The 27,201-nt window shown below is 43.4% G+C and overlaps 1 protein-coding gene and 2 pseudogenes across 2 annotated transcripts; 1 reads left to right on the top strand and 2 right to left on the bottom strand.

Annotated features, from left to right (window-relative positions):
* The first annotated feature begins 13,532 nt into the window (after positions 1 to 13,532).
* LOC130191036 (E3 ubiquitin-protein ligase TRIM39-like) lies at positions 13,533 to 15,996 on the top strand (annotated as a pseudogene).
* A 1,484-nt stretch (positions 15,997 to 17,480) lies between these two features.
* LOC130191048 (BTB/POZ domain-containing protein 3-like) lies at positions 17,481 to 19,843 on the bottom strand (annotated as a pseudogene).
* A 1,270-nt stretch (positions 19,844 to 21,113) lies between these two features.
* Positions 21,114 to 26,800, bottom strand: LOC130191063 (3-ketoacyl-CoA thiolase, peroxisomal-like). Of its 2 annotated transcripts, XM_056410730.1 has the most exons (10): positions 26,763 to 26,800; positions 26,517 to 26,574; positions 26,336 to 26,415; positions 25,314 to 25,356; positions 25,117 to 25,215; positions 24,865 to 24,939; positions 23,674 to 23,864; positions 23,411 to 23,590; positions 22,917 to 22,972; positions 21,114 to 22,492 (listed from the first exon to the last, which is right to left on the bottom strand). In XM_056410730.1, the coding sequence occupies exons 2-10, from the start codon at positions 26,540 to 26,542 to the stop codon at positions 22,472 to 22,474; spliced, it is 771 nt and encodes a 256-aa protein (XP_056266705.1). In that variant the 5' UTR covers positions 26,543 to 26,574; positions 26,763 to 26,800; the 3' UTR covers positions 21,114 to 22,471. The 2 variants fall into 2 exon arrangements, with proteins under 2 accessions (XP_056266705.1, XP_056266704.1); XM_056410729.1 differs by lacking the exon at positions 21,114 to 22,492 and having other exon boundaries at positions 22,838 to 22,972.
* Positions 26,801 to 27,201: the final 401 nt, after the last annotated feature.

Below are 27,201 nucleotides of genomic sequence, written 5' to 3'. Positions count from 1 at the left end.
GGGGCCGCAGGATGCTTCCAGCGCCTGCGCGTCGGCGTCGCAGAGCCCGGAGCGCAGCGCCAGCCCGCGCGCGTCATCACTTTCCCAGCAGCGCCGCCAGGCCGGGCCTCCAACAGGCAGCTTGGGACAGCATGCGCGTTCCTGGAAGGCCATAGGTTGGTCTCCAGGAATACGGCGTGGGCCAGGTGGGGCACCGTGTACCGGTGGCGGCGAGGGTGGCGCAGCACGGTGGTCACAGGTCGGTCTCGTCGCAGATGTACTCTGAGGGGGCATTGACACAACGGAGGAGGACGCGAGCACCGACCGAACGCAGAGGGCGGACCTACTTCAGCATGGCCAGTGAACAGGGGGGCTCCACGCCGGGATCCGGATCTCCTCCTGATCCTCCGCCAGCTCGCTTATAAAACATGGCGGGAACACTGAGCTGCCGACGCCAGGACGCATTGACGGAGCAGAGCAACGACACCAGATCACCTCGACTCACACACAGAAGCGGGACTATCGGTGACGAGTTCATCAGGTTGCAACTGCCTAAAGTTGGATGTTGTCCAGTGTTCAGCGGTTCCAGTCAAACGTAAACATGCATCATGATCTCTCTTCTTCTTTTCTCGAGGGTCTCACCTCTTGTGCTCCTTGGATTCCGCCTCCAGGCCGCCGGGCTGGCCCGACCACAAAGTGAACGTCTGCCATCGCCTGTTGTTGAACATGACTGAATTCCTACAGGAAACACAACATGTTGTCTTAAAATATGGTAGAAACTAAGAAGTTATATTGAATATTCCATGTGATGGGAGACGGTCAGATCTCTTTGACTCAGAGTAGCTCAGAAATCCACCATTCCAAGCTACAAGTATTATCAGAGAAATGTGTTACAGGGTTCTGACATCACAGGGGACCGATGGATTTCCAGACTTTAAACCAAATGTCCATGACTGAACTAAAATCTCAGTATAACATGAAAACTGTTGAAATAATATGTTATATTGACAGGAGCTTATCATTGCTTATTAACTAAGGATGGTTAAATGCAGAGAACTAATTTCCCCATGGGAATTAATAAAAGTGTATATTAATTCATTTTTGAGCGCTCTTCTTTTGGAAAAATATATTAATTATTTCAAATCGCGTGAATGAACATCAGTGATTATAACAAATTTCATGACTTTTCCAAAACTTTTGTGATTTAATTTTTTTCCAGGACATTTCCAGGCCTGGAAATGACCATTTAAAAACCCATGACTTTTCAGGTCAATGACTGTATTTAACCCTAGAATGTACTTAAAGTATTGGAAGTAAAAGTTGCAATATTGTGTTTTATCTAGGAGGAAAAAAGTATCTTCTAGTTAGAAAATTTAAATAAAAAGATGGAATATCCACAACTCTCTATGAAATGAACTCAAAGTGATGCCCTGCATAGTAATCCTCGCTCGTGTCAGACCCACCTCTCCCGGATGGTGGGGAACAGGCCCCTGCCAGTTGCTGCCGCCTCTTGCGCCGCGCGTGCTCGTGTTGTTCTGTGTGAGGTTCTGCTGCTGCGCTGCTGGATGGAGGAGGAGGAGGAGAGGAGGTGCTGTTGCTCGCTGAGGTGGAGGTGACCAGCTTCTGTGGGAAACAGCTCTGCAGCCTGGCTTGTTATCTTCCAGTCAGACTGCCGGCCGGGTCATGGCAGCCCGGGTCCCAGACTCTACCTGCCGGGCCGCTGCCGGGTATACCGCACCGGTCGAGTCTGGAGGAACACCCGGTAAAACGAGCTTTGAATCGACACTTCAGGAGAAGAGCCACACGGCGGCGACGACGCTGGCTCAGCCTTCACTTGACGGCACGCCCTAACGCTGCGCGTAAACTATCAACGTTTTATTAAAAACAAAGAGACAGTTGAAGCACACAAGTCCATACTTAAAAGACACACTTTGTTTTCTTTTATAAAGTTTGTAACTGTTCCTTTACAGTAACTTTGGTTTAAGCGGTTCAATCCCTGACAGCTGACACGCCTCTATTAGTCTCTGTGTCCTGCAGAGAGGACATTAATCAGCTTTTAATACATTACATAACTATTCCTGCCGCTGTACATGAAACATGGTTTGTCTTCATGAACATCTCTCAGGGTTCCTGACTGTTTCCCATTCTCCGCCTTCCTGCAGCCTCTTACATTGGTGTTTCATAAGAGCTGCAGGTAAGAGGCGGAGCCACCCTGAAGAGGAGAGCTTGCTGGCACACACTCAGGAAACGAGACTTAAAGTAACATTATGTAACAATTGTACCTGTAAAATAACAGCTTGAAAAAATTGTGCCGCCACAATGACTTTAAGATGGCGATTTGCGGCCCGCCCATCGGGGGTCTGTGGGGAAATAACTCCGCGAGCGATTTTGAGGCCGCCGCTCCGGGGCGATGTACTTCACCTGCTTTCGGCAGTGGATTACGCAATGTCAATCACAGTGTGGCACCGTGCCGTTGGTCGAGAGGGGGCGGCCTGTGATTGGGCGGAGTAGAGGAGGCGGGTTGCTGTCGGAAAGGAGTTAAGGGTGGTTGACGCCGGGAACCGCTAGTTGTTGACGCCGAGCTGCTGGAGAGGGGAGCAGCTGTCTGTGTCGGTGGATGCCCAATAAAGCGAGGATTAACAACTGCCGGCCCGCCTCGCGCAAGTCATCAGTGCCATAACGCCCGAGACGTTACGAGATATAGGTGCTGAAAATGCGCAATCGGGTATTAACAATAAAATAACTATATAAGAATAAAACTATGCAGTCATATTTATGTAAAATCTTTGAATATTCTAGCCGCATCGGGTTGACATCATTTCTGGTTTCTGACCAGTCTGGTCATCAATAGCAAGTGGCGCAGGCTGCATCTATCGTGGAACTGGGCATTTATGACACTGAAGCAACGTTGTATAGGTGGCATGAGTAGAAGAGTACAGTTCATTTTTTCCATATTTACGCTTGTTGATAGTTTGAGCCCCAAATGGATTAAATTATTATTTTCCATTCACACACAAAACCCAGAACGACAAAGTGAAAATCAGTAAACGTTTTTGCATTCTATTGTAAAAATAAAGAAGGAAAACATAACATGTACATAAGTATTCACAGCCTTTTGCTCAATACTTTGTTGAAGCACCTTGGCAGGCAATTACAGCCTCAAGTCTTCTTGGGTCTGATTCCCACAAGCGTGGCACACCTGTTTCTGGGCAAGTTTCTCCCATTCTTCTTGCAGAACCTCTCAAGTTCCATCAGTTGGATGGGGAGCTCGCACAGCCATTTTCAGATCTCTCCAGAGATGTTCAATCGGGTTCAAGTCGGGGCTCTGGCTACCACTCCAGGACCTTTCACAGAGTCGCCCCAAAGCCACTCCTTTGTTATCTGGCTGTGTGCCGGTTGTCCTGTTGGAAGATGAACCGTCGCCCAGTCTGAGGTCCAGAGCGCTTTGGAGCATGTTTTCATCCAGGATGTCTCTGTACATTGCTGCATTTATCTTTCCTCAATCCTGACTCGCCTCCCAGTTCCTCCCGGCCTGAAAAACATCCCCACAGCATGATGCTGCCACCACCGTGCTTCACTGTAGGGATGGTGTTGGCCAGGTGATGAGCAGTGCCTGGTTCCTCCAGACACATGACGCTAGCATTCAGGCCAAAGAGTTCAATCTTTGTTTCATCAGACCAGAGAATTTGCTTCCATGGTCTGAGAGTCCTCAGGTGCTTTTTACTGAGGAGGGCTTCCGCCTGGCCACTCGACCAAACAGGCCTGATTTAGGAGTGCTGCAGAGATGGCTGTCCTTCTGGAAGGTTCTCCTCTCTTCATAGAACAACGCTGGAGCTCTGTCAGAGTGACCATCGGGTTCCTGGTCACCTCCCTGACTAAGGCCCTTCTCCCCCGATCGCTCAGTCTGGCTGGGCGGCTCTAGGAAGAGTCCTGGTGGTTCCAAACTTCTTCCATTTCCGGATGATGGAGGCCACTGAGCTCATTGGGACTTTCAATGCTGCAGAAATCTTTCTGTACCCTTCGCCAGATTCAGCCTCGATAATTCTGTCTCGGAGGTCGATAGATAATTCCTTGAACTTCATGGCTTGGTTTATGCTCTGATATGCACTGTCAACTGTGATGCCTTATATAGACAGGTGTGTGCCTTTCTCAATCATGTCCAATCAACTGAATTTAGCACAAGTGGACTCCAATCAAACATCTCAAGGATGATCGGTGGAAACAGGACCTGAGCTACATGTTGAGTGTCATGGCAAAGGCTGTGAATACTTATGTACATGTTATGTTTTCGTTCTTTATTTTTAACAGACTTGCAAAAATGTGCAAAAAACAGGTTTCACTTTGTCATTATGGGTTGTTGTGTGTAGAATGTTGAGGAAAATAATGAATTTAATCCATTTTGGAATAAGGCTGTAACATAACAAAATGTGGAAAAGTGAAGGCCAGAATACTTTCCGGATGCACTGTATATACATTTAATAATTTCATATTACATAATGTATATATATATATATAGAAACATATTAATTTATGTATACATATATCAGTGAGCAAATTATCCTTTTTCCCAATTAATTAATTAACTATTTGTGACAGTCATGCTGGTTACAAAAGTTCAGATTTTTACAGATTATGTCATTTCTAAGTTTCTTTTCCATCTTCACTTACAGGGAGTTTAAACTTGGCTTTACAGATCCACTAAGTGGGTTTAGGTTGTTGACCCTTAAAAAGAAGCAAGTGTCGCGATATATATTATAAATATACTTTATTCATAAAAGTGACGGATCTCCTTCAAGCAGCAGCGTCGGCGTGGAGGCGTGAACTCACCTGGCTGGCGAAGGCCTCTGATTTCAAACACGCCGACATCGGCCACCGTGAGTCCTGGAGGAGGAACGCTGCTCCATCAGCCACAAGCATTAAATACCATCACTATATTTACTAGCGTTACAACAGAACATCCACTTGGAGAACTTCTGATTTCAGACACTTTAAATATAACATAGCGGTGGAAGAAGTCAGATCTATTTGTTGAATAAAAAGTAAAACTATTTCCAACATTTAAATGTACCAAAAGTACTGGTGGAATGACCTGCTTTAGAATATATTATGTATTTATATATATATATATACACACACATTGGTCAAATTAAAACATTTTTTTAATCTGATGACAATATTTTTTATTATTGTCCAATTGTCAAAAATCGAGTGATTTAAGTATCAAATAAATCAAGTGCAGTAAAAAAATACAATATTTCCCTCTGAGAAATATAAAGTAGCATAAGGCACTGAAGACTAGTACTTCAGTCCACCCGCTTGTCCAGAGTAAAACTGCAGGGATGGCGATCACGCCGGGTCCGATCCCCATCAGGTCCGGGGACCCCACCACCGCGCTGGCCTCAGGACTCCCAGGACCGGCAGACCCAGAGCCTCGACCGCAGCCCGCGTCCAATCAGCACGCCGCTGCCCGCCGCCACCTGGCTGGAGTTACCTGAGACAGAACCGTGGGGCGGGTTTGAGCCACGGCAGCTGAGAGGGGGAATCGGACTCACCAGACCCGACGGCCGACCGACCTGCCGTGGTGGTGCCGTCTGTTTGAAGGCCGGCCTCAGCTTGCTCAGTCCCGCCACAGTCGTCCCCCGCCTGACCCTCGGCCCCTGGAGACCGTGACCATGGGCTGGCTGCCTCGGCCCTGGACCCGCGGTGACCGGAACGATCTCCCTCTCAACAGACCTGCTTCAGCACGGGCCGCCTGTGTGTGTGGGGGGCGTTTAGAAATATCCACCATAATATTTATATATTATCATTTATATATATATTTATTTTATAAATATTTTATATATAATATATATACATATATATATATAAATATATAATTTAAATTATAAATATATATAAATATATAAATAAAATAATCTATTCATAAATACATATATAAATACATATAAATATATTTAAATATAGTTATATATTAATTAATTTATATATATACACTACCGTTCAAAAGTTTGGGATCACCCAGACAATTTCGTGTCTTCCATGAAAAATCACACTTTTATTTATCAAATGAATATAAAATATATTCAAGACATTGACAAGGTTAGAAATAATGATTAATATTTGAAATATTAATTTTGTTCTACAAACTTCAAGCTCAAAGGAAGGCCAGTTGTATAGCTTATATCACCATCATAACTGTTTTCAGCTGTGCTAACATAATTGCACGGGTTTTCTAATCAGACATTAGTCTTCAAGGCGATTAGCAAACACAATGTACCATTAGAACACTGCAGTGATAGTTGATGGAAATGGGCCTCTATACACCTCTGGAGATATTTCATTAGAAACCAGACGTTTCCACCTAGAATAGTCATTTACCACATTAACAATGTAGAGAGGGTATTTCTGATTAATTTAATGTTATCTTTATTGAAAAAACAGTGCTTTTCTTTGAAAAATAAAGTCATTTCTAAGTGATCCCAAACTTTTGAACGGTAGTGCATATCATTTTTATATAATATAAATAAGATATATACATTATATAAATAAATACAATATATATATACACAGACAAATATATATATATATATACACATTAAATATATATATATAAATAACAAAAAATATATATATACAAATATAATCTATAAATACTTACTAAAAAGAATATATATATAAAAATTGTTTTACTTTTGCTACATTTTCCTGATACTACTGTTAGTTGTAAAAAAATAACGTTCTCTTGCTCACTTTTGCTGTAGCTGACGGCGTCCTGCTTTTCTCTGAGACCCCGAATCTCTCAAGGATGTTCTCTGAGGTGATGTTGCACAAACAAACAAACAACATGAGGAGCGATATATTGTTGTTTTATCTATTTAAATAAACGGGAACTCTGCACTTTAACTTCTTCAAATTTTAAATTGGCCACAGTCCGACGTTAATGGTGCTCAGCTGGAGCCTTCAGGGGGTCTGAGGCCTCACCCCATCGGGATCATGCAGTCTCTGGCTCTGTCGACTCCGTCAGCCTGAGCTCAAATCTCCTGGATTCTATCTCACCCAGAGACATGCTTCCACACTGAGAGGGAGAGGGAGAGATATTCTGGTAAAGAGAAGAAAAAACCACATGCTTTGATTTGAATCGTTCTGTATTTCACCGACAAATGAAACGCACCCACAGGCGAGGCCGAGGTCAATGGATCCGCTCCTGATGGCTCCTACACACACACACGTATGTATGTATATATATTCAAATATATATATATATATAAACATATTGATATATATATATATTCAAATATATGAATAATATATATATACAGGACTGTCTCAGAAAAGTAGAATATTGTGATAAAGTTCTTTATTTTCTGTAATGCAATTAAAAAAACAAAAATGTCATGCATTCTGGATTCATTACAAATCAACTGAAATATTGCAAGCCTTTTATTCTTGTAATATTGCTGATTATGGCTTACAGCTTAAGAAAACTCAAATATCCTATCTCTAAATATTAGAATATCATGAAAAAGTATACTAGTAGGGTATTAAACAAATCACTTGAATTGTCTAATTAACTCGAAACACCTGGTATCAAATGTTTTGAGCCTTGATTTGCTGTTATAAATCTTTTTTTACTTGGTCTGAGGAAATATTAAAATTTTATGAGATAGGATTTAGAGTTTTCTAAGCTGTAAAATAATCAGCAATATTAAAAGAATAAAAGGCTTGTAATATTTCAGTTGATTTGTAATCCCGAATGCATGACATTTTTGTTTTTAATTGCATTACAGAAAATAAAGAACTCATCACAATATTCTAATTTTCTGAGACAGTCCCAGTATATATATACACACACACACACATATATATATAAATTTATATAAATAATATATATAATGAATTAATATATATACACATATATATATATACACACACACACACATATATATATATAAATTCTATATAAATAATATATATATGTTTACATATATATTAATACATAAAAAATATGTATAAACATATATATATATATAATAAATATTTATAAATAATATATATACAATAAATAAATGATATATATATATATCTGTGATGTGAGAGCTTGTACTTGCGATGTTGAACACAGCCTGCAGGCCGGAGGAACATTGCCGGTTGACGGTGTAACACGGCACCGTGGTCCGAAACCGCTGAAACGAAGACAGAGCTGTGAGACACGCCGCGGCGGGACGGAGGAGGACGAGCGCGTGAGTCAGTGATGATGATGAAGAAGAGGAGGAGGAGGAGGAGGAGTCTGACCTGAGGAAGTGAGCCACCCTGGCCATCACAGCATCTGCCCGGGTTGCAGCACGCTACCTGCAGACAGCAATACACAACAAATATAAAAACACACCAGCAATAAGTACACAAGAGTACACGCAGCACACAAGAGTACACGTATAAACAAGAGTACATGCAAGTAAACAAGAGTACACAAGTACACAAGAGTACATGAGTACACAAGAGTACATAGCAAACAAGAGTACATGCAAATACACGCAACATGAGCATTAATGCATATTAATAAGAGTACACTTATAAACAAGAGAGTATGCAAATACACGGGGTACACTAGAGTACACACAAGTACATCAAATATTAAAATAGTATTTCGGTTTCACTGACACAAACGTCTCCCAGCCGGTCGGGAGGAAGGCCGTCCGGGCGAAGCACCGCATCACGGGCGCCGTGGAAGCAGCTCGTCAGGGCGTGTCCTGCAGACAAGCAGCAGGCTCTTAACCCCAAGGTCAGAGGTCAGAGGTCAGGGAGGAGTAGTACAGGGAGTATTCGTAGCTTCATGGAGTTAGTACAATAAGTATTCTCAGCATTTAGTACAATAAGTTTTCTTCAGCTTCATGGCGTAGTTAAGGTTACAATAAGTATTTTCAGATGTATGAAGTTAAAGTACATTACGATTCAGAATTTCCGCTGACGGAATCCACTCAATAATGCCGAAACAATGTAAATATGATCACTGTGAAACCAAAATGAGAAAAAGGACAATTACCAGATCATTATAAATGAGAAAAAAGGAAAATACGATGTCATTATTATCCCTTTCACAATGAATCGACCAGAGTCACGGCGACCAGACGCCGAGGGTGGGAATGCCCATCAGTTGGTTTTGTGAACGACAGAAATATGAAATATGGACTTCATAAACATCTTTGCGGGCGTGGTTTGCGTGCGGGAAGGAACTGAAGACGAGGTCGACTCCCACCTGAGAGTCCTGGCTGCCCGGCTGACACCTTGAGTGCCGGTGGGCCTTGCGGGCCCTGAGAGTGGAGAGAGAGAGAGAAACAAATCCAGATTTCGAGGTCAGGTCGGCTGTGGTTACTGTATGCACCGGGCCGCCTGGGCTCCTGCAGACTCTCACCCTTCCTTTGTCTCCTTTGTCGTGCCTTCGCCCGACTCGCCTTGCTCAAGCCCTTGTGGAGAGAGAGACGCTGATGATTCACCGCAGTACACAAACACACTCCAACACACACACACACTCAACACACCACAACACACACACACACACACAAACACATAGCTTCTCTGTCTTCAGAGACAGGCTCACCTTATCCCTGGGTCAGCTGCCCCTGGAGGGCTCTGTGGGGCCCGGGACGCCTTGGCAAGTAGCCCCACGGGACTGTTCTCCATCGCAGACCCGCTGGTCCCACTGGGACCTTATCTCCTGGGACACACATTAACACACACACACATTAAACTGGTGTTTATTCTGCATTAGAGCTAGAATACATGACACAGACGCACACATGCATGCACACAACACACATCGTATCACACACACAGACCTACACACATCTAAACACACACACACACACACATACCCACACACGCACACAAATGCCATGATCCGGAGTTTCAGTAGTCAGGTCTTGTTTGGAAGTCCAAATGTCTGTCCCCTGTGTGATTGTCTGTTCTGGCCCTGATTGTTTCCTTTTTTCTTGTGATTGTTGGTCTGCCCCTATTAGGTCCACTCTGTGTCCCGTCTCGCTGTCCAATCCTCCACCCTGCCTGTGTATGTAAACCTGTTCCATTCCTGCGTGGCTCATACCTGGGTCCGTGTGTTTTGTCGTCCTGTTCTAATTTTGATAAAGATTGTTTTGTGCAACAATTGTCATGTTTAGTCCTTTCGTTATGCATAACCCGGACCATGATGACAACAAAACACACATACACACACACACAGTCTAAAACTAGGGTGCTTGGCACTTTTTCAGCATTATGAATACATTTCTATAATATGTTAGTATATATCTATTTATTTATATACACACAAACCCTGAAAAGCAGGTTGTTTTATATTTACTTGATCTGTAAAAATAATTGACAGTGAAAAATTGAGAACTCATGAGCAAGAACAGCCGATGTGGTGACGCTATCACAGGCTAGCTGTCTCCAATCGCAGAAAGACCAGCCCTGCTGGTTCCTCGGAGTCTGACTCTCAAGACCAGACTCCAAAAGAACACAAGTCTGTACTCTGTGTACTTTGAATTGAGAAACGGCTATTGTCACTGTAAATAACCGTTAAAAGGTAATTGTTTCGTGTTGATTGCCTTTCTTTTGTATCTGCTTTTGCCTTGGTTTATGTATGCCTTTGTTATTGTTTGAATGATTTTGTATAGCATGTTTTAACTTACTCTCCTCTCAGAGCTTAAATCGCACTTTTTATTTTGACCTGAACTCATCCTGTCTGATGATGGGAAGCAAGTGACATGGTGATGTGACGAGAATCTCCCAGACAACCCAGAGAGATTTTCTCATTATAATTTGTCTTCGCGGCGTCTCCTCGGGCAGATTTTACTTTAAGGTTGAGGTTAGAGGGAAGCCTAAATGGAATTTAGGAGTGGCCAGAGAGTCGGTCAACAGGAAGGGACCAATCAAAATGACACCCGAATATGGCTACTGGAGCATATGGCTGAGAAATGGAAACGAGTACAAAGCTCTTGACTCACCGTCAGTCCGTCTCTTTCTGAAGTCTGTCCCTCAGAAGGTGGGGGTGTTTGTGGACTATGAAGAGGGTCGTGTCTCCTTCTATGACGTAGAAGCTGCAGCTCTCATCCACTCCTTTGCCGGCTGCTCCTTCAAGGAGAAACTCCTCCCATTCTTCAGCCCCTGTCGGAATGATGGCGGTCACAACTCCTCCCCTCTGATCATCCGTCCCGTCACTCAAACTGCCTGATCTTTTTTTCATGATCAGTGAAGAGGCGTCAGCGTAAACATAAACATATTAAATTGATCTCATAGGCACACAAAGTATATATATAGATATACATATATATCTATATATATACATATGTATGTATGTGTATATGTATGTATATATATATTAGTGCTGTGAAAAATAACGCGTTAACTCAGTTAATTCAATTACAGGTTTAACTAGTTTTGTTTTTTTTACGCATTTAACGCATGCGCAGAATGAGCTTCCAATCCGTCTGTTGTTGGTCGTCGGGACGAAAAAAAAGTCACTTGCAAAATGAGCTTCCAATCCACCACTTCAATCTGAACTCTGTCCGCTCTCATGCAGACGGTCTGTTCATCGGTAATGATCCTTCCGCAGGTTCACCTCGAAACCTTGTGACGACTTTTACTTCCTGTAGATCAGGGTCTCAACACGTCGATCGCGACCTGCCAGTCGATCTAGTGTTGGTAGATCGCATGACATTAAAGAGATTGGCCCGCCCCTGGCATGTTCTCTATAGCACGCCTTTGTTCTTTTATTAAACTAAACGTCTGTTGTTGATCGATCTCCACAGCAGCATGTCATTTTCTTCGCGTTGCGTTAACACTTATCGATCTCCGTCTCGCGCCACAGAGCTCCGTGCGCGCGCATCGAGACCGCAAAAAAAGTCACTTGTCAATCTGTCCACCTGTCCGTGTCCGGGCGGTGAGGTTTCAGCTTTGCAGCGGTGTCCCTGTCCCTTTCATCACGGCCCAGTTCATGAAGAAAACCCACAGTCAGTTTGCCTCAGCAGCTGCTAGAGGAAGACTAGAGGCCTTTAGATTGTATCATGGTGGGAGTTCATGGTTGACAAACAAGAGAAACATGTTCTGTTTAGCCCTCCTGTTACCTTTTACATTTACTAACATATTTTACCTCGGGGTCAATTTGACCCAGCAATTAAAACCTCAGAAAATTATTAGAATTAATATTGCTTCCCAAGTTTAAGTGTGAGGTACTTTATGTTTGTTTGTTGACTACCTAAATAGCCCTTTAAATAAATAAAAAAGTTGATATTTCTGATATGTTTGATACAGTGAAAAACAGCCTGGGGTCAAATTGACCCCAAAGAACACCGACATTAAATATTGAATGGGGTCAAATTGACCCGAAGGTAACAGGAGGGTTAAACATTCTGTTTAGGATGAAGATGTATTAATGTTCCATATGGAAGAAAACTGCGAAATAACTGCTGAGTTGCAGCACCATTGTATAGAAGAATGTATAAATGTATATATCCGTCTTTTGTCATAAATCTCTATGTTCTCACAAAATATACCGAGAATATCGGTAATATGTGATTAATCATGATTAATCCACAAAAACCTATGATTAATCCGATTAAAAATGTTAATCGTTTCACAGCCCTAATATATATGTATGTGTATATATATATATGTATAAATATATATATGTATAAATATGTATGTGTATATACATATATATATTTGCTTACCGGTGTTTACTCAACTGTGCAGTGATGAATAATGTTGCCTGTCGAATGTATATTACTGGGCTTTGGATATAATTGCACTGATTTATTTGGGTTTGCATTTTGTTGGCTTTCTCTTTTTCTTTCATTATTTTCTTGTGAATGTTTTCATGAAGCACTGTGGATGGCGGTTCAGTCCGTGTTTGAGGACTATAATTACCAGATTACGTTGGTTTTAAAAGGTTTCCGAACAAGTCCATGACAGATTGTTTTATACAAGCGACTCAGTCCTCAGCCTCATTCCTAAAACACAGAACACGTTGATATTCATGTCTGTGACTAAATCAGGTCCTTCAAAGTGAATGAAAACATATTTTGTAATGAATGCAATGACTGTAAAGTATCACTGCAGTAAAATCATGTGCAGAGGAAGAAACTGTTTGTTGAAGTGTTTATTTTATAGCTGGAGTCTTGTCCATTAAATCCCCAAAGGTGTGTTTCCCTCCTGTGACCACTAGGTGTCAGCAGAGCACACCTCAGAGTGAGGAGCGTTTGTGAAAGGCTTTAACAGACTGCACATATTCAACTTCCTCTGATTCAGCAACACGTAGAGATAAGAAGTAACGTTACATGAGGAGGTTAGAGCTTCACAGAGAGCTGAGCTGTGGACTCAGTGAGATTGTTGCAGAGCTGCATTGGACCGGAAAGTGACACAAACTTATTTATTGTTTGCGTGTGGGACTGACTTATTTAGGTGAAAAGGGTTCCGGTGGCTGCAGGAAAAGGAAGATTAAAAACACACAATAGTTTCCCAACAGAGATTAAACTGCCACATGTCTGTAACTCCAGTCAAGTCTCAACCTGGAGGAGGAAACACCACCTCCCAAACAGAGCTGCTGGAGGAGGCGGGGCTTCTACGTCACACTCCTGAAGTGAAACTTACTGTTTGTCGGAGCGACAGTGAGACACGTCTCTGTGTTTCTGTCCAGATAAATATTAAATATTACACTTTGCTCGTCTTCTCAACAGCTGACCCACAAACTGGTGAGTGACAGCTGATGATGTTTACTGTGTTTCACTAACTGGTGTTAAAACTCAACTCTAATCAAACAGGAAGTTAAACTCTTCATTTCCTCATGGTCAGATTGCCTTAAGTGAAGTCTGACAAGGAGTAAAGTCAAATTAAACCAAATCTCTATGAATAATGATGTATTTAAATCGTTTTTAGTGACACTTTGACTTGTGTTCTCTGTGTGTAGAGATGGCTGCTGCCAGCAATCAGCTGTCTGAAGATCAGTTCCTGTGCTCCGTCTGTCTGGATGTGTTCACTGATCCAGTCACAACACCATGTGGACACAACTTCTGCAAAAAGTGCATCACTGAACACTGGAATGTGAGTGACCGGTGCCAGTGTCCCATGTGCCAAGAGGTTTTCACCACCAGACCAGATCTGAGGGTCAACACCTTCATCTGTGAGATGGTTTCTCAGTTCAGACAGTCGACTCAGCAGGAAGCCAGCAGCAGCAGCAGCTCAGAGCAACAAGAGTCCAGACCAGGAGAAGTTCCCTGTGACGTCTGCACTGGAACCAAACTGAAGGCCCTGAAGTCCTGCCTGGTGTGTCTGGCCTCCTACTGTGAGACTCACCTGGAGCCTCACCTGACAATGTCAGGCCTGAAGAGACATCAGCTGATGGACCCTGTGGAGAACCTGGAAGACAGGATGTGTCTGAAGCACGATAAACCTCTGGAGCTGTTCTGTAGGACCGACCAGACGTGTCTGCATGCTCTGCACTGTGTTGGACCACAAGATGCACAATGTTGTTCCTCTGAAACAAGAATGTGAAGGAAAGAAGGTGGAGCTGCAGAAGACAGAGGCTGAAACTCAGGAGATGATCCAGAAGAGACGCCTGAAGATTCAGGAGGTCCAACACAACGTGAAGCTCAGTGAGGAAGATGCAGACCGAGAGAAAGCAGAAGGTGTTCAGGTCTTCACTGGTCTGAAGGAGTCTGTGGAGAGGAAACTGAACGAGCTCATCAATACAATAGAAGAGAAGCAGAGAAGCACCAAGAAACAGGCTGAAGACGCCATCAGAGAGATGAAACAGGAGATCTCTGATCTGATGAAGAGGAGCACTGAGGTGGAGAAGCTCTCCCTCTCTGAAGACCACCTCCACCTCCTCCAGAGTGTCCAGTCCCTCAACATCCACCATCCACCACCCACCAAGGACTGGTCTCAGGTCAGTGTCCCTCGAGCATCACATGAGGGGACTGTGAGGAGAGCTGTGTCTCAGCTGGAGGAGACGCTCAGGAACATGATGAAGACGCTGGTTGAAGTGAAGATGAAGAAGCTGGTTCCTGAAACTGAGCTGAAGAGGGTCCAGAAGTTTGCAGTGGACGTGACTCTTGATCCTGAAACAGCTCATCATGACCTCATCCTGTCTGATGACGGGAAACAAGTGAAACTTGCTCAGGTACAGCAGCCACGTCTCCCCGACAATCCACAGAGGTTCTCTCTGTCTCTGTGTTTTAGGAACACAGAAGTTCTCTTCAGGAAAACTTTATTATGAGGTTCAAGTTAAACAAAAGACTGACTGGTTTTTAGGAGTGGTCAGAGAGTCGGTCAACAGGAAGGGAGTCATCTCACTGAGTCCTCAGAACGGTTACTGGACTATATGGTTGAGAAATGGAAACGAGTATATAGCTCTTGATGATCCTCCAGTTGTTCTCCCCCTGAGGTCTGTCCCTCAGAAGGTGGGGGTGTTTGTGGACTATGAGGAGGGTCTGGTCTCCTTCTATGACGTAGAAGCTGCAGCTCTCATCTACTCCTTTACTGGCTGCTCCTTCAAGGAGAAACTCCTCCCATTCTTCTTTCCTGGTAGTTATAATGGTGGTAAAAACTCTGCTCCTCTGATCATCTCTCCTGTTGGAGTAAACTAATCACTCTCTTTGGTTATCGTAATGATTTTCTTCATTGAAGAGAATAAATGTACATATCTTGTCTTAATATCATGCAGTTGAACTTGACATCTTACTGTTTACTGTGGTGATTGATTTACACGTCATTATTAAATGTATCCCGTTACATATAAACACATTAATCTCTTAAACTCTGCATCATGACACATTATATGTAGAATTTCAATTCAAATCTTTGTTAAATCTAAGACATTTATTTATTATTTTATCTCTCCTGTTGGAGTAAACTAATCATTTCCCTCACTTCCTTCAAGGGAAACTATTTAGACTCAACCCTGTGTGGGTTAATGGAATTTTAAATCTGGATGAATACATCGTGCTTATTAATAAAATGTACATGATGTATGCTTTTTTTATCGGTACATTTGATTTTCTGATTAATATGAATATCAAACAATTATTATTATTTAATAGTATTATAAATACTGTATAAAACTCAACCTCTAATTTCCAAACGTCATCCTCAATAATCACCGACTCAATCCTGGATCAGGAAACGGAGACATCCAAAAATATGCTTCTTCAATATAGAATCATATAAAAACTGTTTATTTAATTCTTCCCCTCCACTTTGAAAGAGAAGAAGAAGAGATCACAGAACTATTTACACGTCTGCAACATGGAGGAGACAAGAACAAGGATGTGGTACAAGCACCAGGTCACGTCTTTCACAATAAAAGCACAGGAATCCTTGACCATTCTTTAAATACACACTAAAAAATAAAAATAATAAAGTGTAGAGTTATGAATGAAATCCTTCAGACAGAAAACGGAAGAAGTCGGGAGTGAGATTAAGTTCTCGTGTTACAAATATTTTAAAAAAAGGTTATTTATTCGTTTTATAATCCGGAATTCAGAGCTCGTCCGTTGCCTCATGCGCTCTCAACATGGCGGCGCGTTGTCGTCTGCTCAGGTAGACGTCGCCCCACGGGGTCTTTACGGTGATGCTCCGAGTGTCACGGAGGAACAACAACAACAGTAAACACCTGCACAGGTGAAAACAGAAGCAGTGCTTCGTTTTGCGTCAGTTTTTTAAAAAGTTGACGTCTCGGTAACGTTCTCAAAGTCGGATCGTCGTGAGAGAAAAAGTCAGATGAGCGACATTTAAACGTTTTTAACGTGAAACTGACGGAGCCAGAACAACCTGCCCCGCGCCGCGCATCGGAAAACACCGAGAAGTGTTTTTTAAGTGTCGTCGGGGTCAAGCAGGAAAGTGAGGAAGAGACTCGTCTTCTTCAACTCCCGTACGAACCGTTTGAACACGCTCTGACCTCTGGGATTAATAATAATAATATCAACAAAGTAAACAGATTAATCATTCGGAACATTGAGCGTGACAAAAGGACAGACAGTGACAGATTCAGACCCCGCCTCCTCACACGAGGTCAGCCAATCAGCACAAAGCAATGCAGAGATTGGTGTGTGTGTGTGTGTGTGTGTGTGTGTGTGTCTTTGTGGGATTATGATCATAATGTACCATCACACCATGAATAAATGTGCAGTTACACGTGACTCTCCCTTCCTTCTCTGGGCGTCTTCGGTCAGGAATGCTTTGTTCCAATATGACATTTTCACTTTGAGTTCTCGGGTATCTGACACACGGCTTTAGCCGAGACACGGAGCGTCCTGCCCGGGCGTCTCATCCAATCACCGCCGTGTTGACCCGACCTCGACAACCGCTGTAAACAAACAACAACAGAGGCGTGAAGGAACGGGAGCTTCCAGACTTCTTCACGCTCCCATCAAACCGTCTCCAGAGGCTCAGCGGGGCAAAGTCGCGAGTCCCTCCCTCCTCGGAGAATCGTCGCCTTCAAAATAAAAGCCCGCTCAGGCGTAGAAGACCAGCTCGGGGATCTGGCCCCCCTGCACCCCGGTGCCGTTGGTGCTGTCCGAGGAGCACTGGAACTGGAAGGTCACCTTGCCGCACTGCACCTCCGTCACGCCCTCCTGGCCGAAGTAGCTCAGCTCGTTGCGTCCAGCACCGCTGGCGGTGTAGAAGGTGTCGGGCTCGATCTGCACCGGGTAGTCGAACGACACCGCGAAGGTGCTGCTGGAGCCGTCCGAGAAGTACTCGATGACCCGCTGGGCCACGGACACGCCCTGGCGCTTCAGCTCGATCTCGGCGCCGTACTCGGCCGAGCCGCAGCTGGAGCCGTGGAGGCCGAAGCCGGCTACGAAGACGCGCCGGTCCGCCGCGAACTGGATGCTGTCGCAGCGGCCGCGGTACCGCCACTGGTTGCTGCGGTAGGCGCAGGACTGGAAGCGGCGCCAGGCCCCGGCGCGGCTCGGTGCCGAACAGCAGCGCGGGCTTGTTGGCGGCGGCGTGCCACAGGAAGATGGCGTTGGTCTCGGCGAGCGTGAGCACGCCGGACTGCGCCGCCCCGTCGGCGAAGTCCTCCAGCGCCATGGCGGGCACGCGGATCGGGTAGACGGCCTTCCCCAGCGCCAGGCGCCGGTTCTCCACGGTCGGCGCCAGGTCCCGCCGCTGGCACTCGGCCTCGGCCCAGCTCAGCGCCGCCTCCAACACCGCCGTCTCCTTGGCGTTGAGCGTCTCGCGCCGCAGGATGCTCTCCAGCGTCTGCGCGTCGATGTCGCAGAAGCCCTCGGAGCGCAGCGCCAGCTCGGCCTGCGCGTCGATCACCTCCCAGCAGCGCTGCGTCAGGTCGGGCTCCTCCAACAGGCAGCTCTGGGACAGCAGCACGCAGGCGTTCCTGGCGCTCAGGCTGGTCTCCAGGAAGCCGACGCAGGCCCGGGCCAGGTGGGGCACCGTGTACTTTGTGGCGGCGTAGAGGGTGGCGAGCACGGTGTCGGCGCACAGGTCGATCTCGTCGCAGTAGATGTACCTGAGGGGGGGGGAGGACGCACACCGACTGACCCAGAGGGCGGACCTACTTCAGCATGGCCAGGAACGAGGGGGCTCCACGTCGGGGATCCGGATCTCCTCCTGATCCTCCGCCAGCTCGCCATAAAACATGGCGTGGAACACGGAGCTGCCGACGGCCAGGACGTACTGACGGAGCAGAGCAACGACACCAGATCACCTCGGACTCACACACAGGGCGGGATTATCAAAGGTGACGAGTTCATCAGGTTGTAACCGTCTAAAGTCGGGATGTTGTCCAGTGTTCAGCGGTTCCAGTCAAACGTAAATAGACATGATTCTCTTCTTCTTCTCGAGGGTCTCACCTTGTGCCCCGGGACCCGCTCCGTGCCGGGCGGCCCGACCACAAAGTGAACGTCTGCCATCGTCTCGTTGTTGAACATGACTGAATTCCTACAGGAAACACAACATGTTGTCTTAAAATATGAAAACTAAGAAGTTATATTGAATATTCCATGTGATGGGAGACGGTCAGATCCTTTACTCGAGTCTAGAAATCCACCATTCCAAGCTACAAGTATTATCAGAGAAATGTACAGGGTTCTGACACATTGTGACCGATGGATTTCCAGGACTTTAAACCAAATGTCCATGACTGAACTAAAATCTCAGTATAAACATGAAAACTGTTGAAAATGTTGCGTATTGAGAGCTATCGCCGGCTTATATTTTGAGCGTCTTTCTTTAAAAAATATATTAATTATTTCAAACGCGGCGTAAATGAACACGTGATTATAACAAATTTCCATGACTTTTCCAAAACTTTTGTGATTTAATTTTTTTCCAGGACTTTTCCAGGCCTGGAAATGACCATTTTAAAACTCCATGACTTTTCCAGGTTTTCCATGACCGTACGAACCCTGAATGTACTTAAAGTATTGGAAGTAAAAGTTGCATTATTGTGTTTTATCTAGGAGGAAAAAAGTATCTTCAGTTAAAACATTTAAATAAAAAGATGGAATATCCACAACTCCTCATGAAATGAACTCAAAGTGATGCTCTGCATATGTAATCCTCGCTTCCGGTGTCAGACCCACCTCTCCCGGATGGTGGGGAACAGGCCCTGCCAGCTGCTGCCGCCCTGCGCCGCGGTGCTCGTGTTGTTCGTGAGGTTCTGCTGCTGGTGCTGCTGGATGGAGGAGGAGGAGGAGGAGGAGGAAGAGGAGGTGCTGCTGCTCGCTGAGGCGGAGGTGACCAGCTTCTTGGTGGGAAACAGCTCTGCAGCCATTATCTTCCAGTCAGACTGCCGGCCGGGTCATGGCAGCTCCGGGTCCCGGACTCACCTGCCGCCGCTGCCGGTACCGGTCGAGTCTGGAGGGAACACCCGAGAAACGCGCTTTGAATTCGGACACCGAGAAGAGCCACACGGCGGCGGGCTCAGCTCACTCTGACGTGCACGCCAACGCTCGTGCAAACTATCAACGTTTTATTAAAAACAAAGAGACAGTTGAAGCACACAAGTCCACTTAAAAGACACACTTTGTTTTCTTTATAAAGTTTGTCACTATTCCTTTACAGTAACTTTGGTTTAAGCGGTTCAATCTGACAGCTGACACGTCTCTATTGTCTCTGTGTCCTGCAGAGAGGACATTAATCAGCTTTAATACATTACATAACTATTCCTGCCGGCTGTACATGAAACATGGTTTGTCTTCATGAACATCTTCAGGGTTCTACTGTTTCACTTCCGCTTCCTGCAGCTTTACTGTGTTTCATAAGAGCTGCAGGTAAGAGGCGGAGCCACCCTGAAGAGGAGAGCTGCTGCGTCACACTCAGGAAACGAGAGTTAAAGTAACATTATGTAACAATTGTACCTTAAAATAACAGCTTGAAAAAAATTGTGCCGCTACAATGACTTTTAAGATGGCGATTTGCGGCTCCGCCATCGGGGGTCTGTGGGGAAATAACTCCGCTATGTAGGATTCTGGAGCCGCCCGCTCCGGGGCGGATGTACTTCGACCTGCTTTCTGGCAGTGATTACGCAATGTCAATCACAGTGTGGCACCGTGCTGCTGGTCGAGGGGGCGTGCCTGTGATTGGCGGAGTAGAGGGGAGGCGGGGTTAAGCTGTCGGAAAAGGGGAGTTAAGGGTGGTTGACGGGAACCGTTGTTGTTGACGTTCGAGCTGCTGAGAGGAGCAGCTGTCTGTGTCGGTGGATGCCCAATAAAGGAGGATTAATAACGTCGTCCCGTCTCCGTGTCATCAGTGCCATAACGTCCGAGACGTTACAGTATATAGGCTGAAAACGCAATCGGTATTAATAATAAAATAACTATATAAGAATAAAACTATGCAGTCATATTTATGTAAAATCTTTGAATATTCTTAGCTTATCGGTTGACATCATTTCTTGGTTTCTGACTTCGTCTGGTCATCAATACAAGTGTATGCGAGGCTGCATCTATCGTAACTGGGTATTTACGACACTGAAGTAAACGTTACATACAGTGCATCCGGAAAGTATTCACAGCGCTTCATTTTTTCCACATTTTGTTTTGTTACAGCCTTATTCCAAAATGGATTAAATTCATTATTTTCCTCAACATTCTACACACAAAAACCCAGAATGACAAAGTGAAAACAGTTTTTTGCAAATTTATTAAAAATAAAGAAGGAAAACATAACATGTACATAAGTATTCACAGCCTTTGCTCAATACTTTGTTGAAGCACCTTTGGCAGCAATTACAGCCTCAAGTCTTCTTGGGTCTGATTCCACAAGCGTGGCACACCTGTTTCTGGGCAGTTTCTCCCATTCTTCTTTGCAGAACCTCTCAAGTTCCATCAGGTTGGATGGGGAGCGTCGGTGCACAGCCATTTTCAGATCTCTCCAGAGATGTTCAATCGGGTTCAAGTCGGGGCTCTGGCTGGGCCACTCCAGGACCTTCACAGAGTCGTCCCAAAGCCACTCCTTTGTTATCATGGCTGTGTGCTTCGGGTCGTTGTCCTGTTGGAAGATGAACCGTCGCCCCTGAGGTCCAGAGCGCTTTGGAGCATGTTTTCATCCAGGATGTCTCTGTACGTTGCTGCATTCATCTTTCCCTCAATCCTGACTCGTCTCCCAGTTCCTCCCGCTGAAAAACATCCCCACAGCATGATGCTGCCACCACCGTGCTTCACTGTAGGGATGGTGTTGGCCAGGTGATGAGCAGTGCCTGGTTTCCTCCAGACATGACGCTTGGCATTCAGGCCAAAGAGTTCAATCTTTGTTTCATCAGACCAGAGAATTTGGTTTCCATGGTCTGAGAGTCCTTCAGGTGCTTTTTACTGAGGAGTGGCTTCCGTCTGGCCACTCGACCAAACAGGCCTGATTTGTGGAGTGCTGCAGAGATGGTTGTCCTTCTGGAAGGTTCTCCTCTCTTCATAGAACAACGCTGGAGCTCTGTCAGAGTGACCATCGGGTTCCTGGTCACCTCCCTGACTAAGGCCCTTCTCCCCCGATCGCTCAGTCTGGCTGGGCGGCTCTAGGAAGAGTCCTGGTGGTTCCAAACTTCTTCCATGTCCGGATGATGGAGGCCACTGGGCTCATTGGGACTTTCAATGCTGCAGAAATCTTTCTGTACCCTTCGCCAGATCTGTGCCTCGATACAATTCTGTCTCGGAGGTCGATAGATAATTCCTTGAACTTCATGGCTTGGTTTATGCTCTGATATGCACTGTCAACTGTGATGCCTTATATAGACAGGTGTGTGCCTTTCTCAATCATGTCCAATCAACTGAATTTAGCACAAGTGGACTCCAATCAAACATCTCAAGGATGATCGGTGGAAACAGGACCTGAGCTACATGTTGAGTGTCATGGCAAAGGCTGTGAATACTTATGTACATGTTATGTTTTCGTTCTTTATTTTTAACAGACTTGCAAAAATTTGCAAAAAACAGGTTTCACTTTGTCATTATGGGTTGTTGTGTGTAGAATGTTGAGGAAAATAATGAATTTAATCCATTTTGGAATAAGGCTGTAACATAACAAAATGTGGAAAAAGTGAAGCGCTGTGAATACTTTCCGGATGCACTGTATATACATTTAATAATTTCATATTACATAATGTATATATATATATATAGAAACATATTAATTTATGTATACATATATCAGTGAGCAAATTATCCTTTTTCCCAATTAATTAATTAACTATTTGTGACAGTCATGCCAAGTTACAAAAGTTCAGATTTTTACAGATTATGTCATTTCTAAGTTTCTTTTCCATCTTCACTTACAGGGAGTTTAAACTTGGCTTTACAGATCCACTAAGTGGGTTTAGGGTTAAGTTGACCCTTAAAAAGAAGCAAGTGTCGCGATATATATTATAAATATACTTTATTCATAAAAGTGACGGATCTCCTTCAAGCAGCAGCGTCGGCGTGGAGGCGTGAACTCACCTGGCTGGCGAAGGCCTCGTTGATTTCAAACACGTCGATATCGGCCACCGTGAGTCCTGGAGGAGGAACGCGTCTCCATCAGCTTTCACAAGCATTAAATACTCATCACTATATTTACTAGCGTTACAACAGAACATCCACTTGGAGAACTTCTGATTTCAGACCTTTTAAATATAACATAGCGGTGGAAGAAGTCAGATCTATTTCTTGAATAAAAGTAAAACTACTTCCTACATTTAAAATGTACCAAAAGTACTGGTGTGGAATGACCTGCTTTAGAATATATTATGTATTTATATATATATATATATATACACACACACACATTAAAACATTTTTTTAATCTAATGACAATATTTTTTATTATTGTCCAATTGTCAAAAATCGAGTGATTTAAGTATCAAATAAATCAAGTGCAGTAAAAAAATACAATATTTCCCTCTGAGAAATATAAAGTAGTATAAAAGTACTGAAGACGAGTACTTCAGTCTTACCCGCTTGCTCCAGAGCTGCAGGGATGGCGACCGCCGGTCCGATCCCCATCAGGTCCGGGGGGACCCCCACCACCGCGCTGGCCCTCAGGACTCCCAGGACCGGCAGACCCAGAGCCTCGACCGCAGCCCGGCGTCCAATCAGCACGGCCGCTGCCCCGTCGCTCACCTGGCTGGAGTTACCTGAGACAGAACCGTGGGGCGGGTTTGAGTCACGGCAGCTGAGAGGGGGAATCGGACTCACTCAGACCCGACGGCCGACCGACCTGCCGTGGTGGTGCCGTCCGGTTTGAAGGCCGGCCTCAGCTTGCTCAGTCCCGCCACAGTCGTCCCCGCCCGGACCCCCTCGTCCCTGGAGACCGTCACCACGCGCTCGCTGCCCTCGGCGTCCTGGACCCGCGTGGTGACCGGAACGATCTCCCGCTCGAACAGACCCAAGCTCTGCGCACGGGCCGCTCTGTGGGGGGGGGGGCGTTTAGAAATATCCACCATAATATTTATATATTATTCATTTATATATATTTATTATATAAATATTTTATATATAATATATACACATATATAATATATATATATATATAATTTAAATTATAAATATGTATATAAATATATAAATAAAATAATCTATTCATAAATACATATATAAATACATATAAATATATTTAAATATAGTTATATATTAATTAATTTATATATATACACTACCGTTCAAAAGTTTGGGATCACCCAGACAATTTCGTGTCTTCCATGAAAAATCACACTTTTATTTATCAAATGAATATAAAATATATTCAAGACATTGACAAGGTTAGAAATAATGATTAATATTTGAAATATTAATTTTGTTCTACAAACTTCAAGCTCAAAGGAAGGCCAGTTGTATAGCTTATATCACCAGCATAACTGTTTTCAGCTGTGCTAACATAATTGCACGGGTTTTCTAATCAGACATTAGTCTTCTAAGGCGATTAGCAAACACAATGTACCATTAGAACACTGGAGTGATAGTTGCTGTAAATGGGCCTCTATACACCTCTGGAGATATTTCATTAGAAACCAGACGTTTCCACCTAGAATAGTCATTTACCACATTAACAATGTAGAGAGTGTATTTCTGATTAATTTAATGTTATCTTTATTGAAAAAACAGTGCTTTTCTTTGAAAAATAAAGTCATTTCTAAGTGATCCCAAACTTTTGAACGGTAGTGCATCTCATTTTTATATAATATAAATAAGATATATACATTATATAAATAAATACAATATATATATACACAGACAAATATATATATATATACATTAAATATATATATATATAAATAACAAAAAATATATATATACAAATATAATCTATAAATACTTACTAAAAAGAATATATATATAAAAATTGTTTTACTTTTGCTACATTTTCCTGATACTACTGTTAGTTGTAAAAAAATAACGTTCTCTTGCTCACTTTTGCTGCGAGCTGACGGCGTCCTGCTTTTCTCTGGAGACCCCGAATCTCTCTGCGATGTTCTCTGAGGTGATGCTGCACAAACAAACAAACAACATGAGGAGCGTACATATTGTTGTTTTATCTATTTAAATAAAACGGGAACTCTGCACTTTAACTGCTTCACTTCAAATTTTAAATTGGCATCACAGTCCGAATGTTAATGGTGCTCAGCTGGAGCCTTCAGGGGGGGGGGGGGGTCTGAGGCCTCACCCCATCGGGATCATGCAGTCTCTGGCTCTGTCGACCTCCGTCAGCCTGGAGCTCAAATCTCCTGGATTCCCCATCTCACCCAGAGACATGCTCTCCACACTGAGAGGGAGAGGGAGAGAGATATTCTGGTAAAGAGAAGAAAAAACCACATGCTTTGATTTGAATCATTCTGTATTTCACCGACAAATGAAACGTACCCACAGGCGAGGCCGAGGTCAATGGATCCGCTCCTGATGGCTCCTACACACACACACACGTATGTATGTATATATATTCAAATATATATATATATAAACATATTGATATATATATATATTCAAATATATGAATAATATATATATATAATAAATAATATATATAATGAATTAATATATCTAATATATATACACATATATACAGGACTGTCTCAGAAAATTAGAATATTGTGATGAAGTTCTTTATTTTCTGTAATGCAATTCAAAAAACAAAAATGTCATGCATTCTGGATTCATTACAAATCAACTGAAATATTGCAAGCCTTTTATTCTTTTAATATTGCTGATTATGGCTTACAGCTTAAGAAAACTCAAATATCCTATCTCTAAATATTAGAATATCATGAAAAAGTATACTAGTAGGGTATTAAACAAATCACTTGAATTGTCTAATTAACTCGAAACACCTGCAAGGGTTTCCTGAGCCTTGACAAACACTCAGCTGTTATAAATCTTTTTTTTTACTTGGTCTGAGGAAATATTAAAATTTTATGAGATAGGATTTTAGAGTTTTCTTAAGCTGTAAAAAATAATCAGCAATATTAAAAGAATAAAAGGCTTGCAATATTTCAGTTGATTTGTAATGAATGCATGACATTTTTGTTTTTTTAATTGCATTACAGAAAATAAAGAACTTCATCACAATATTCTAATTTTCTGAGACAGTCCTGTATATATACACACACACACACATATATATATAAATTCTATATAAATAATATATATAATGAATTAATATATCTAATATATATACACATATATATATATACACACACACACACATATATATATATATATAAATTCTATATAAATAATATATATATGTTTACATATATATTAATACATAAAAAATATGTATAAACATATATATATATATAATGTATATATAATAAATATTTATAAATAATATATATACAATAAATAAATGATATATATATATATATCTGTGATGTGAGAGCTTGTACCTGCGATGTTGAACACAGCCTGCAGGCCGGAGGAACATTGCCGGTTGACGGTGTAACACGGCACCGTGTCCGGAAACCCGCTGAAACGAAGACAGAGCTGTGAGACACGCCGGGACGGAGGAGGACGAGCGCGTGAGTCAGTGATGATGATGAAGAAGAGGAGGAGGAGGAGGAGTCTGACCTGAGGAAGTGAGCCACCCTGGCCATCACAGCACCGGCTCCGGGCTGCAGCACGTTACCTGCAGACAGCAATACACAACCAAAATATCAAAAACACACCAGCAATAACAAGTACACAAAAGTACACAAGAGTACACGCAAGTACACAAGAGTACACATAAGTAAACAAGAGTACACGCAAATACACGCAAGTACACTAGAGTACACACAAGTACATCAAATATTAAAATAGTATTTCGGTTTCCACCGACACAAACGTCTCCCAGCCGGTCGGGAGGAAGGCTAACGTCCATGAGCACGCGCGCATCACGGCGCTCAGCAGCTCGTCAGGCGTCGTGTCCTGCAGACAAGCAGCAGGGCTCGTTAACCCCAAAGTCAGAGGTCAGAGGTCAGGGGAGGAGTTAGAGTACAGGGAGTATTCGTAGCTTCATGGAGTTAAAGTACAATAAGTATTCTCAGCATTTAAAGTACAATAAGTTTTCTCAGCTTCATGTAGTTAAGTACAATAAGTATTTTCAGATGTATGAAGTTAAAGTACATTACGTATTCGTAACTTCATGACGTGAATCCACTAATAATGAAATGTAAATATGATCACTGTGAAACCAAAATGAGAAAAAGGACAATTATGATCATTATAAATGAGAAAAAAAGGAAAATACGCATGTCATTATTATCCCTTTCAC

This window comes from Pseudoliparis swirei, unplaced genomic scaffold, assembly GCF_029220125.1.
Source record: "Pseudoliparis swirei isolate HS2019 ecotype Mariana Trench unplaced genomic scaffold, NWPU_hadal_v1 hadal_26, whole genome shotgun sequence".
Classification (NCBI taxonomy): Eukaryota; Metazoa; Chordata; class Actinopteri; order Perciformes; family Liparidae; genus Pseudoliparis; species Pseudoliparis swirei.
Note: the sequence above shows the minus strand (reverse complement) of the source record. Positions and strands in the feature narration are given on the sequence as shown.

Coding starts and splice junctions, on each gene's coding strand:
- LOC130191063 (XM_056410729.1), bottom strand. CDS start 26,542: ATGGCCAGGGTGGCTCACTTCCTCAG. Junction 23,865..24,864: donor GCCGTCAGCTCGCAGCAAAA/GTGAGCAAGAGA, acceptor CCCCCCCCACAG/AGCGGCCCGTGCGCAGAGCT. Junction 22,973..23,410: donor TGCAGCTCTGGAGCAAGCGG/GTAAGACTGAAG, acceptor TTCCTCCTCCAG/GACTCACGGTGGCCGATATC.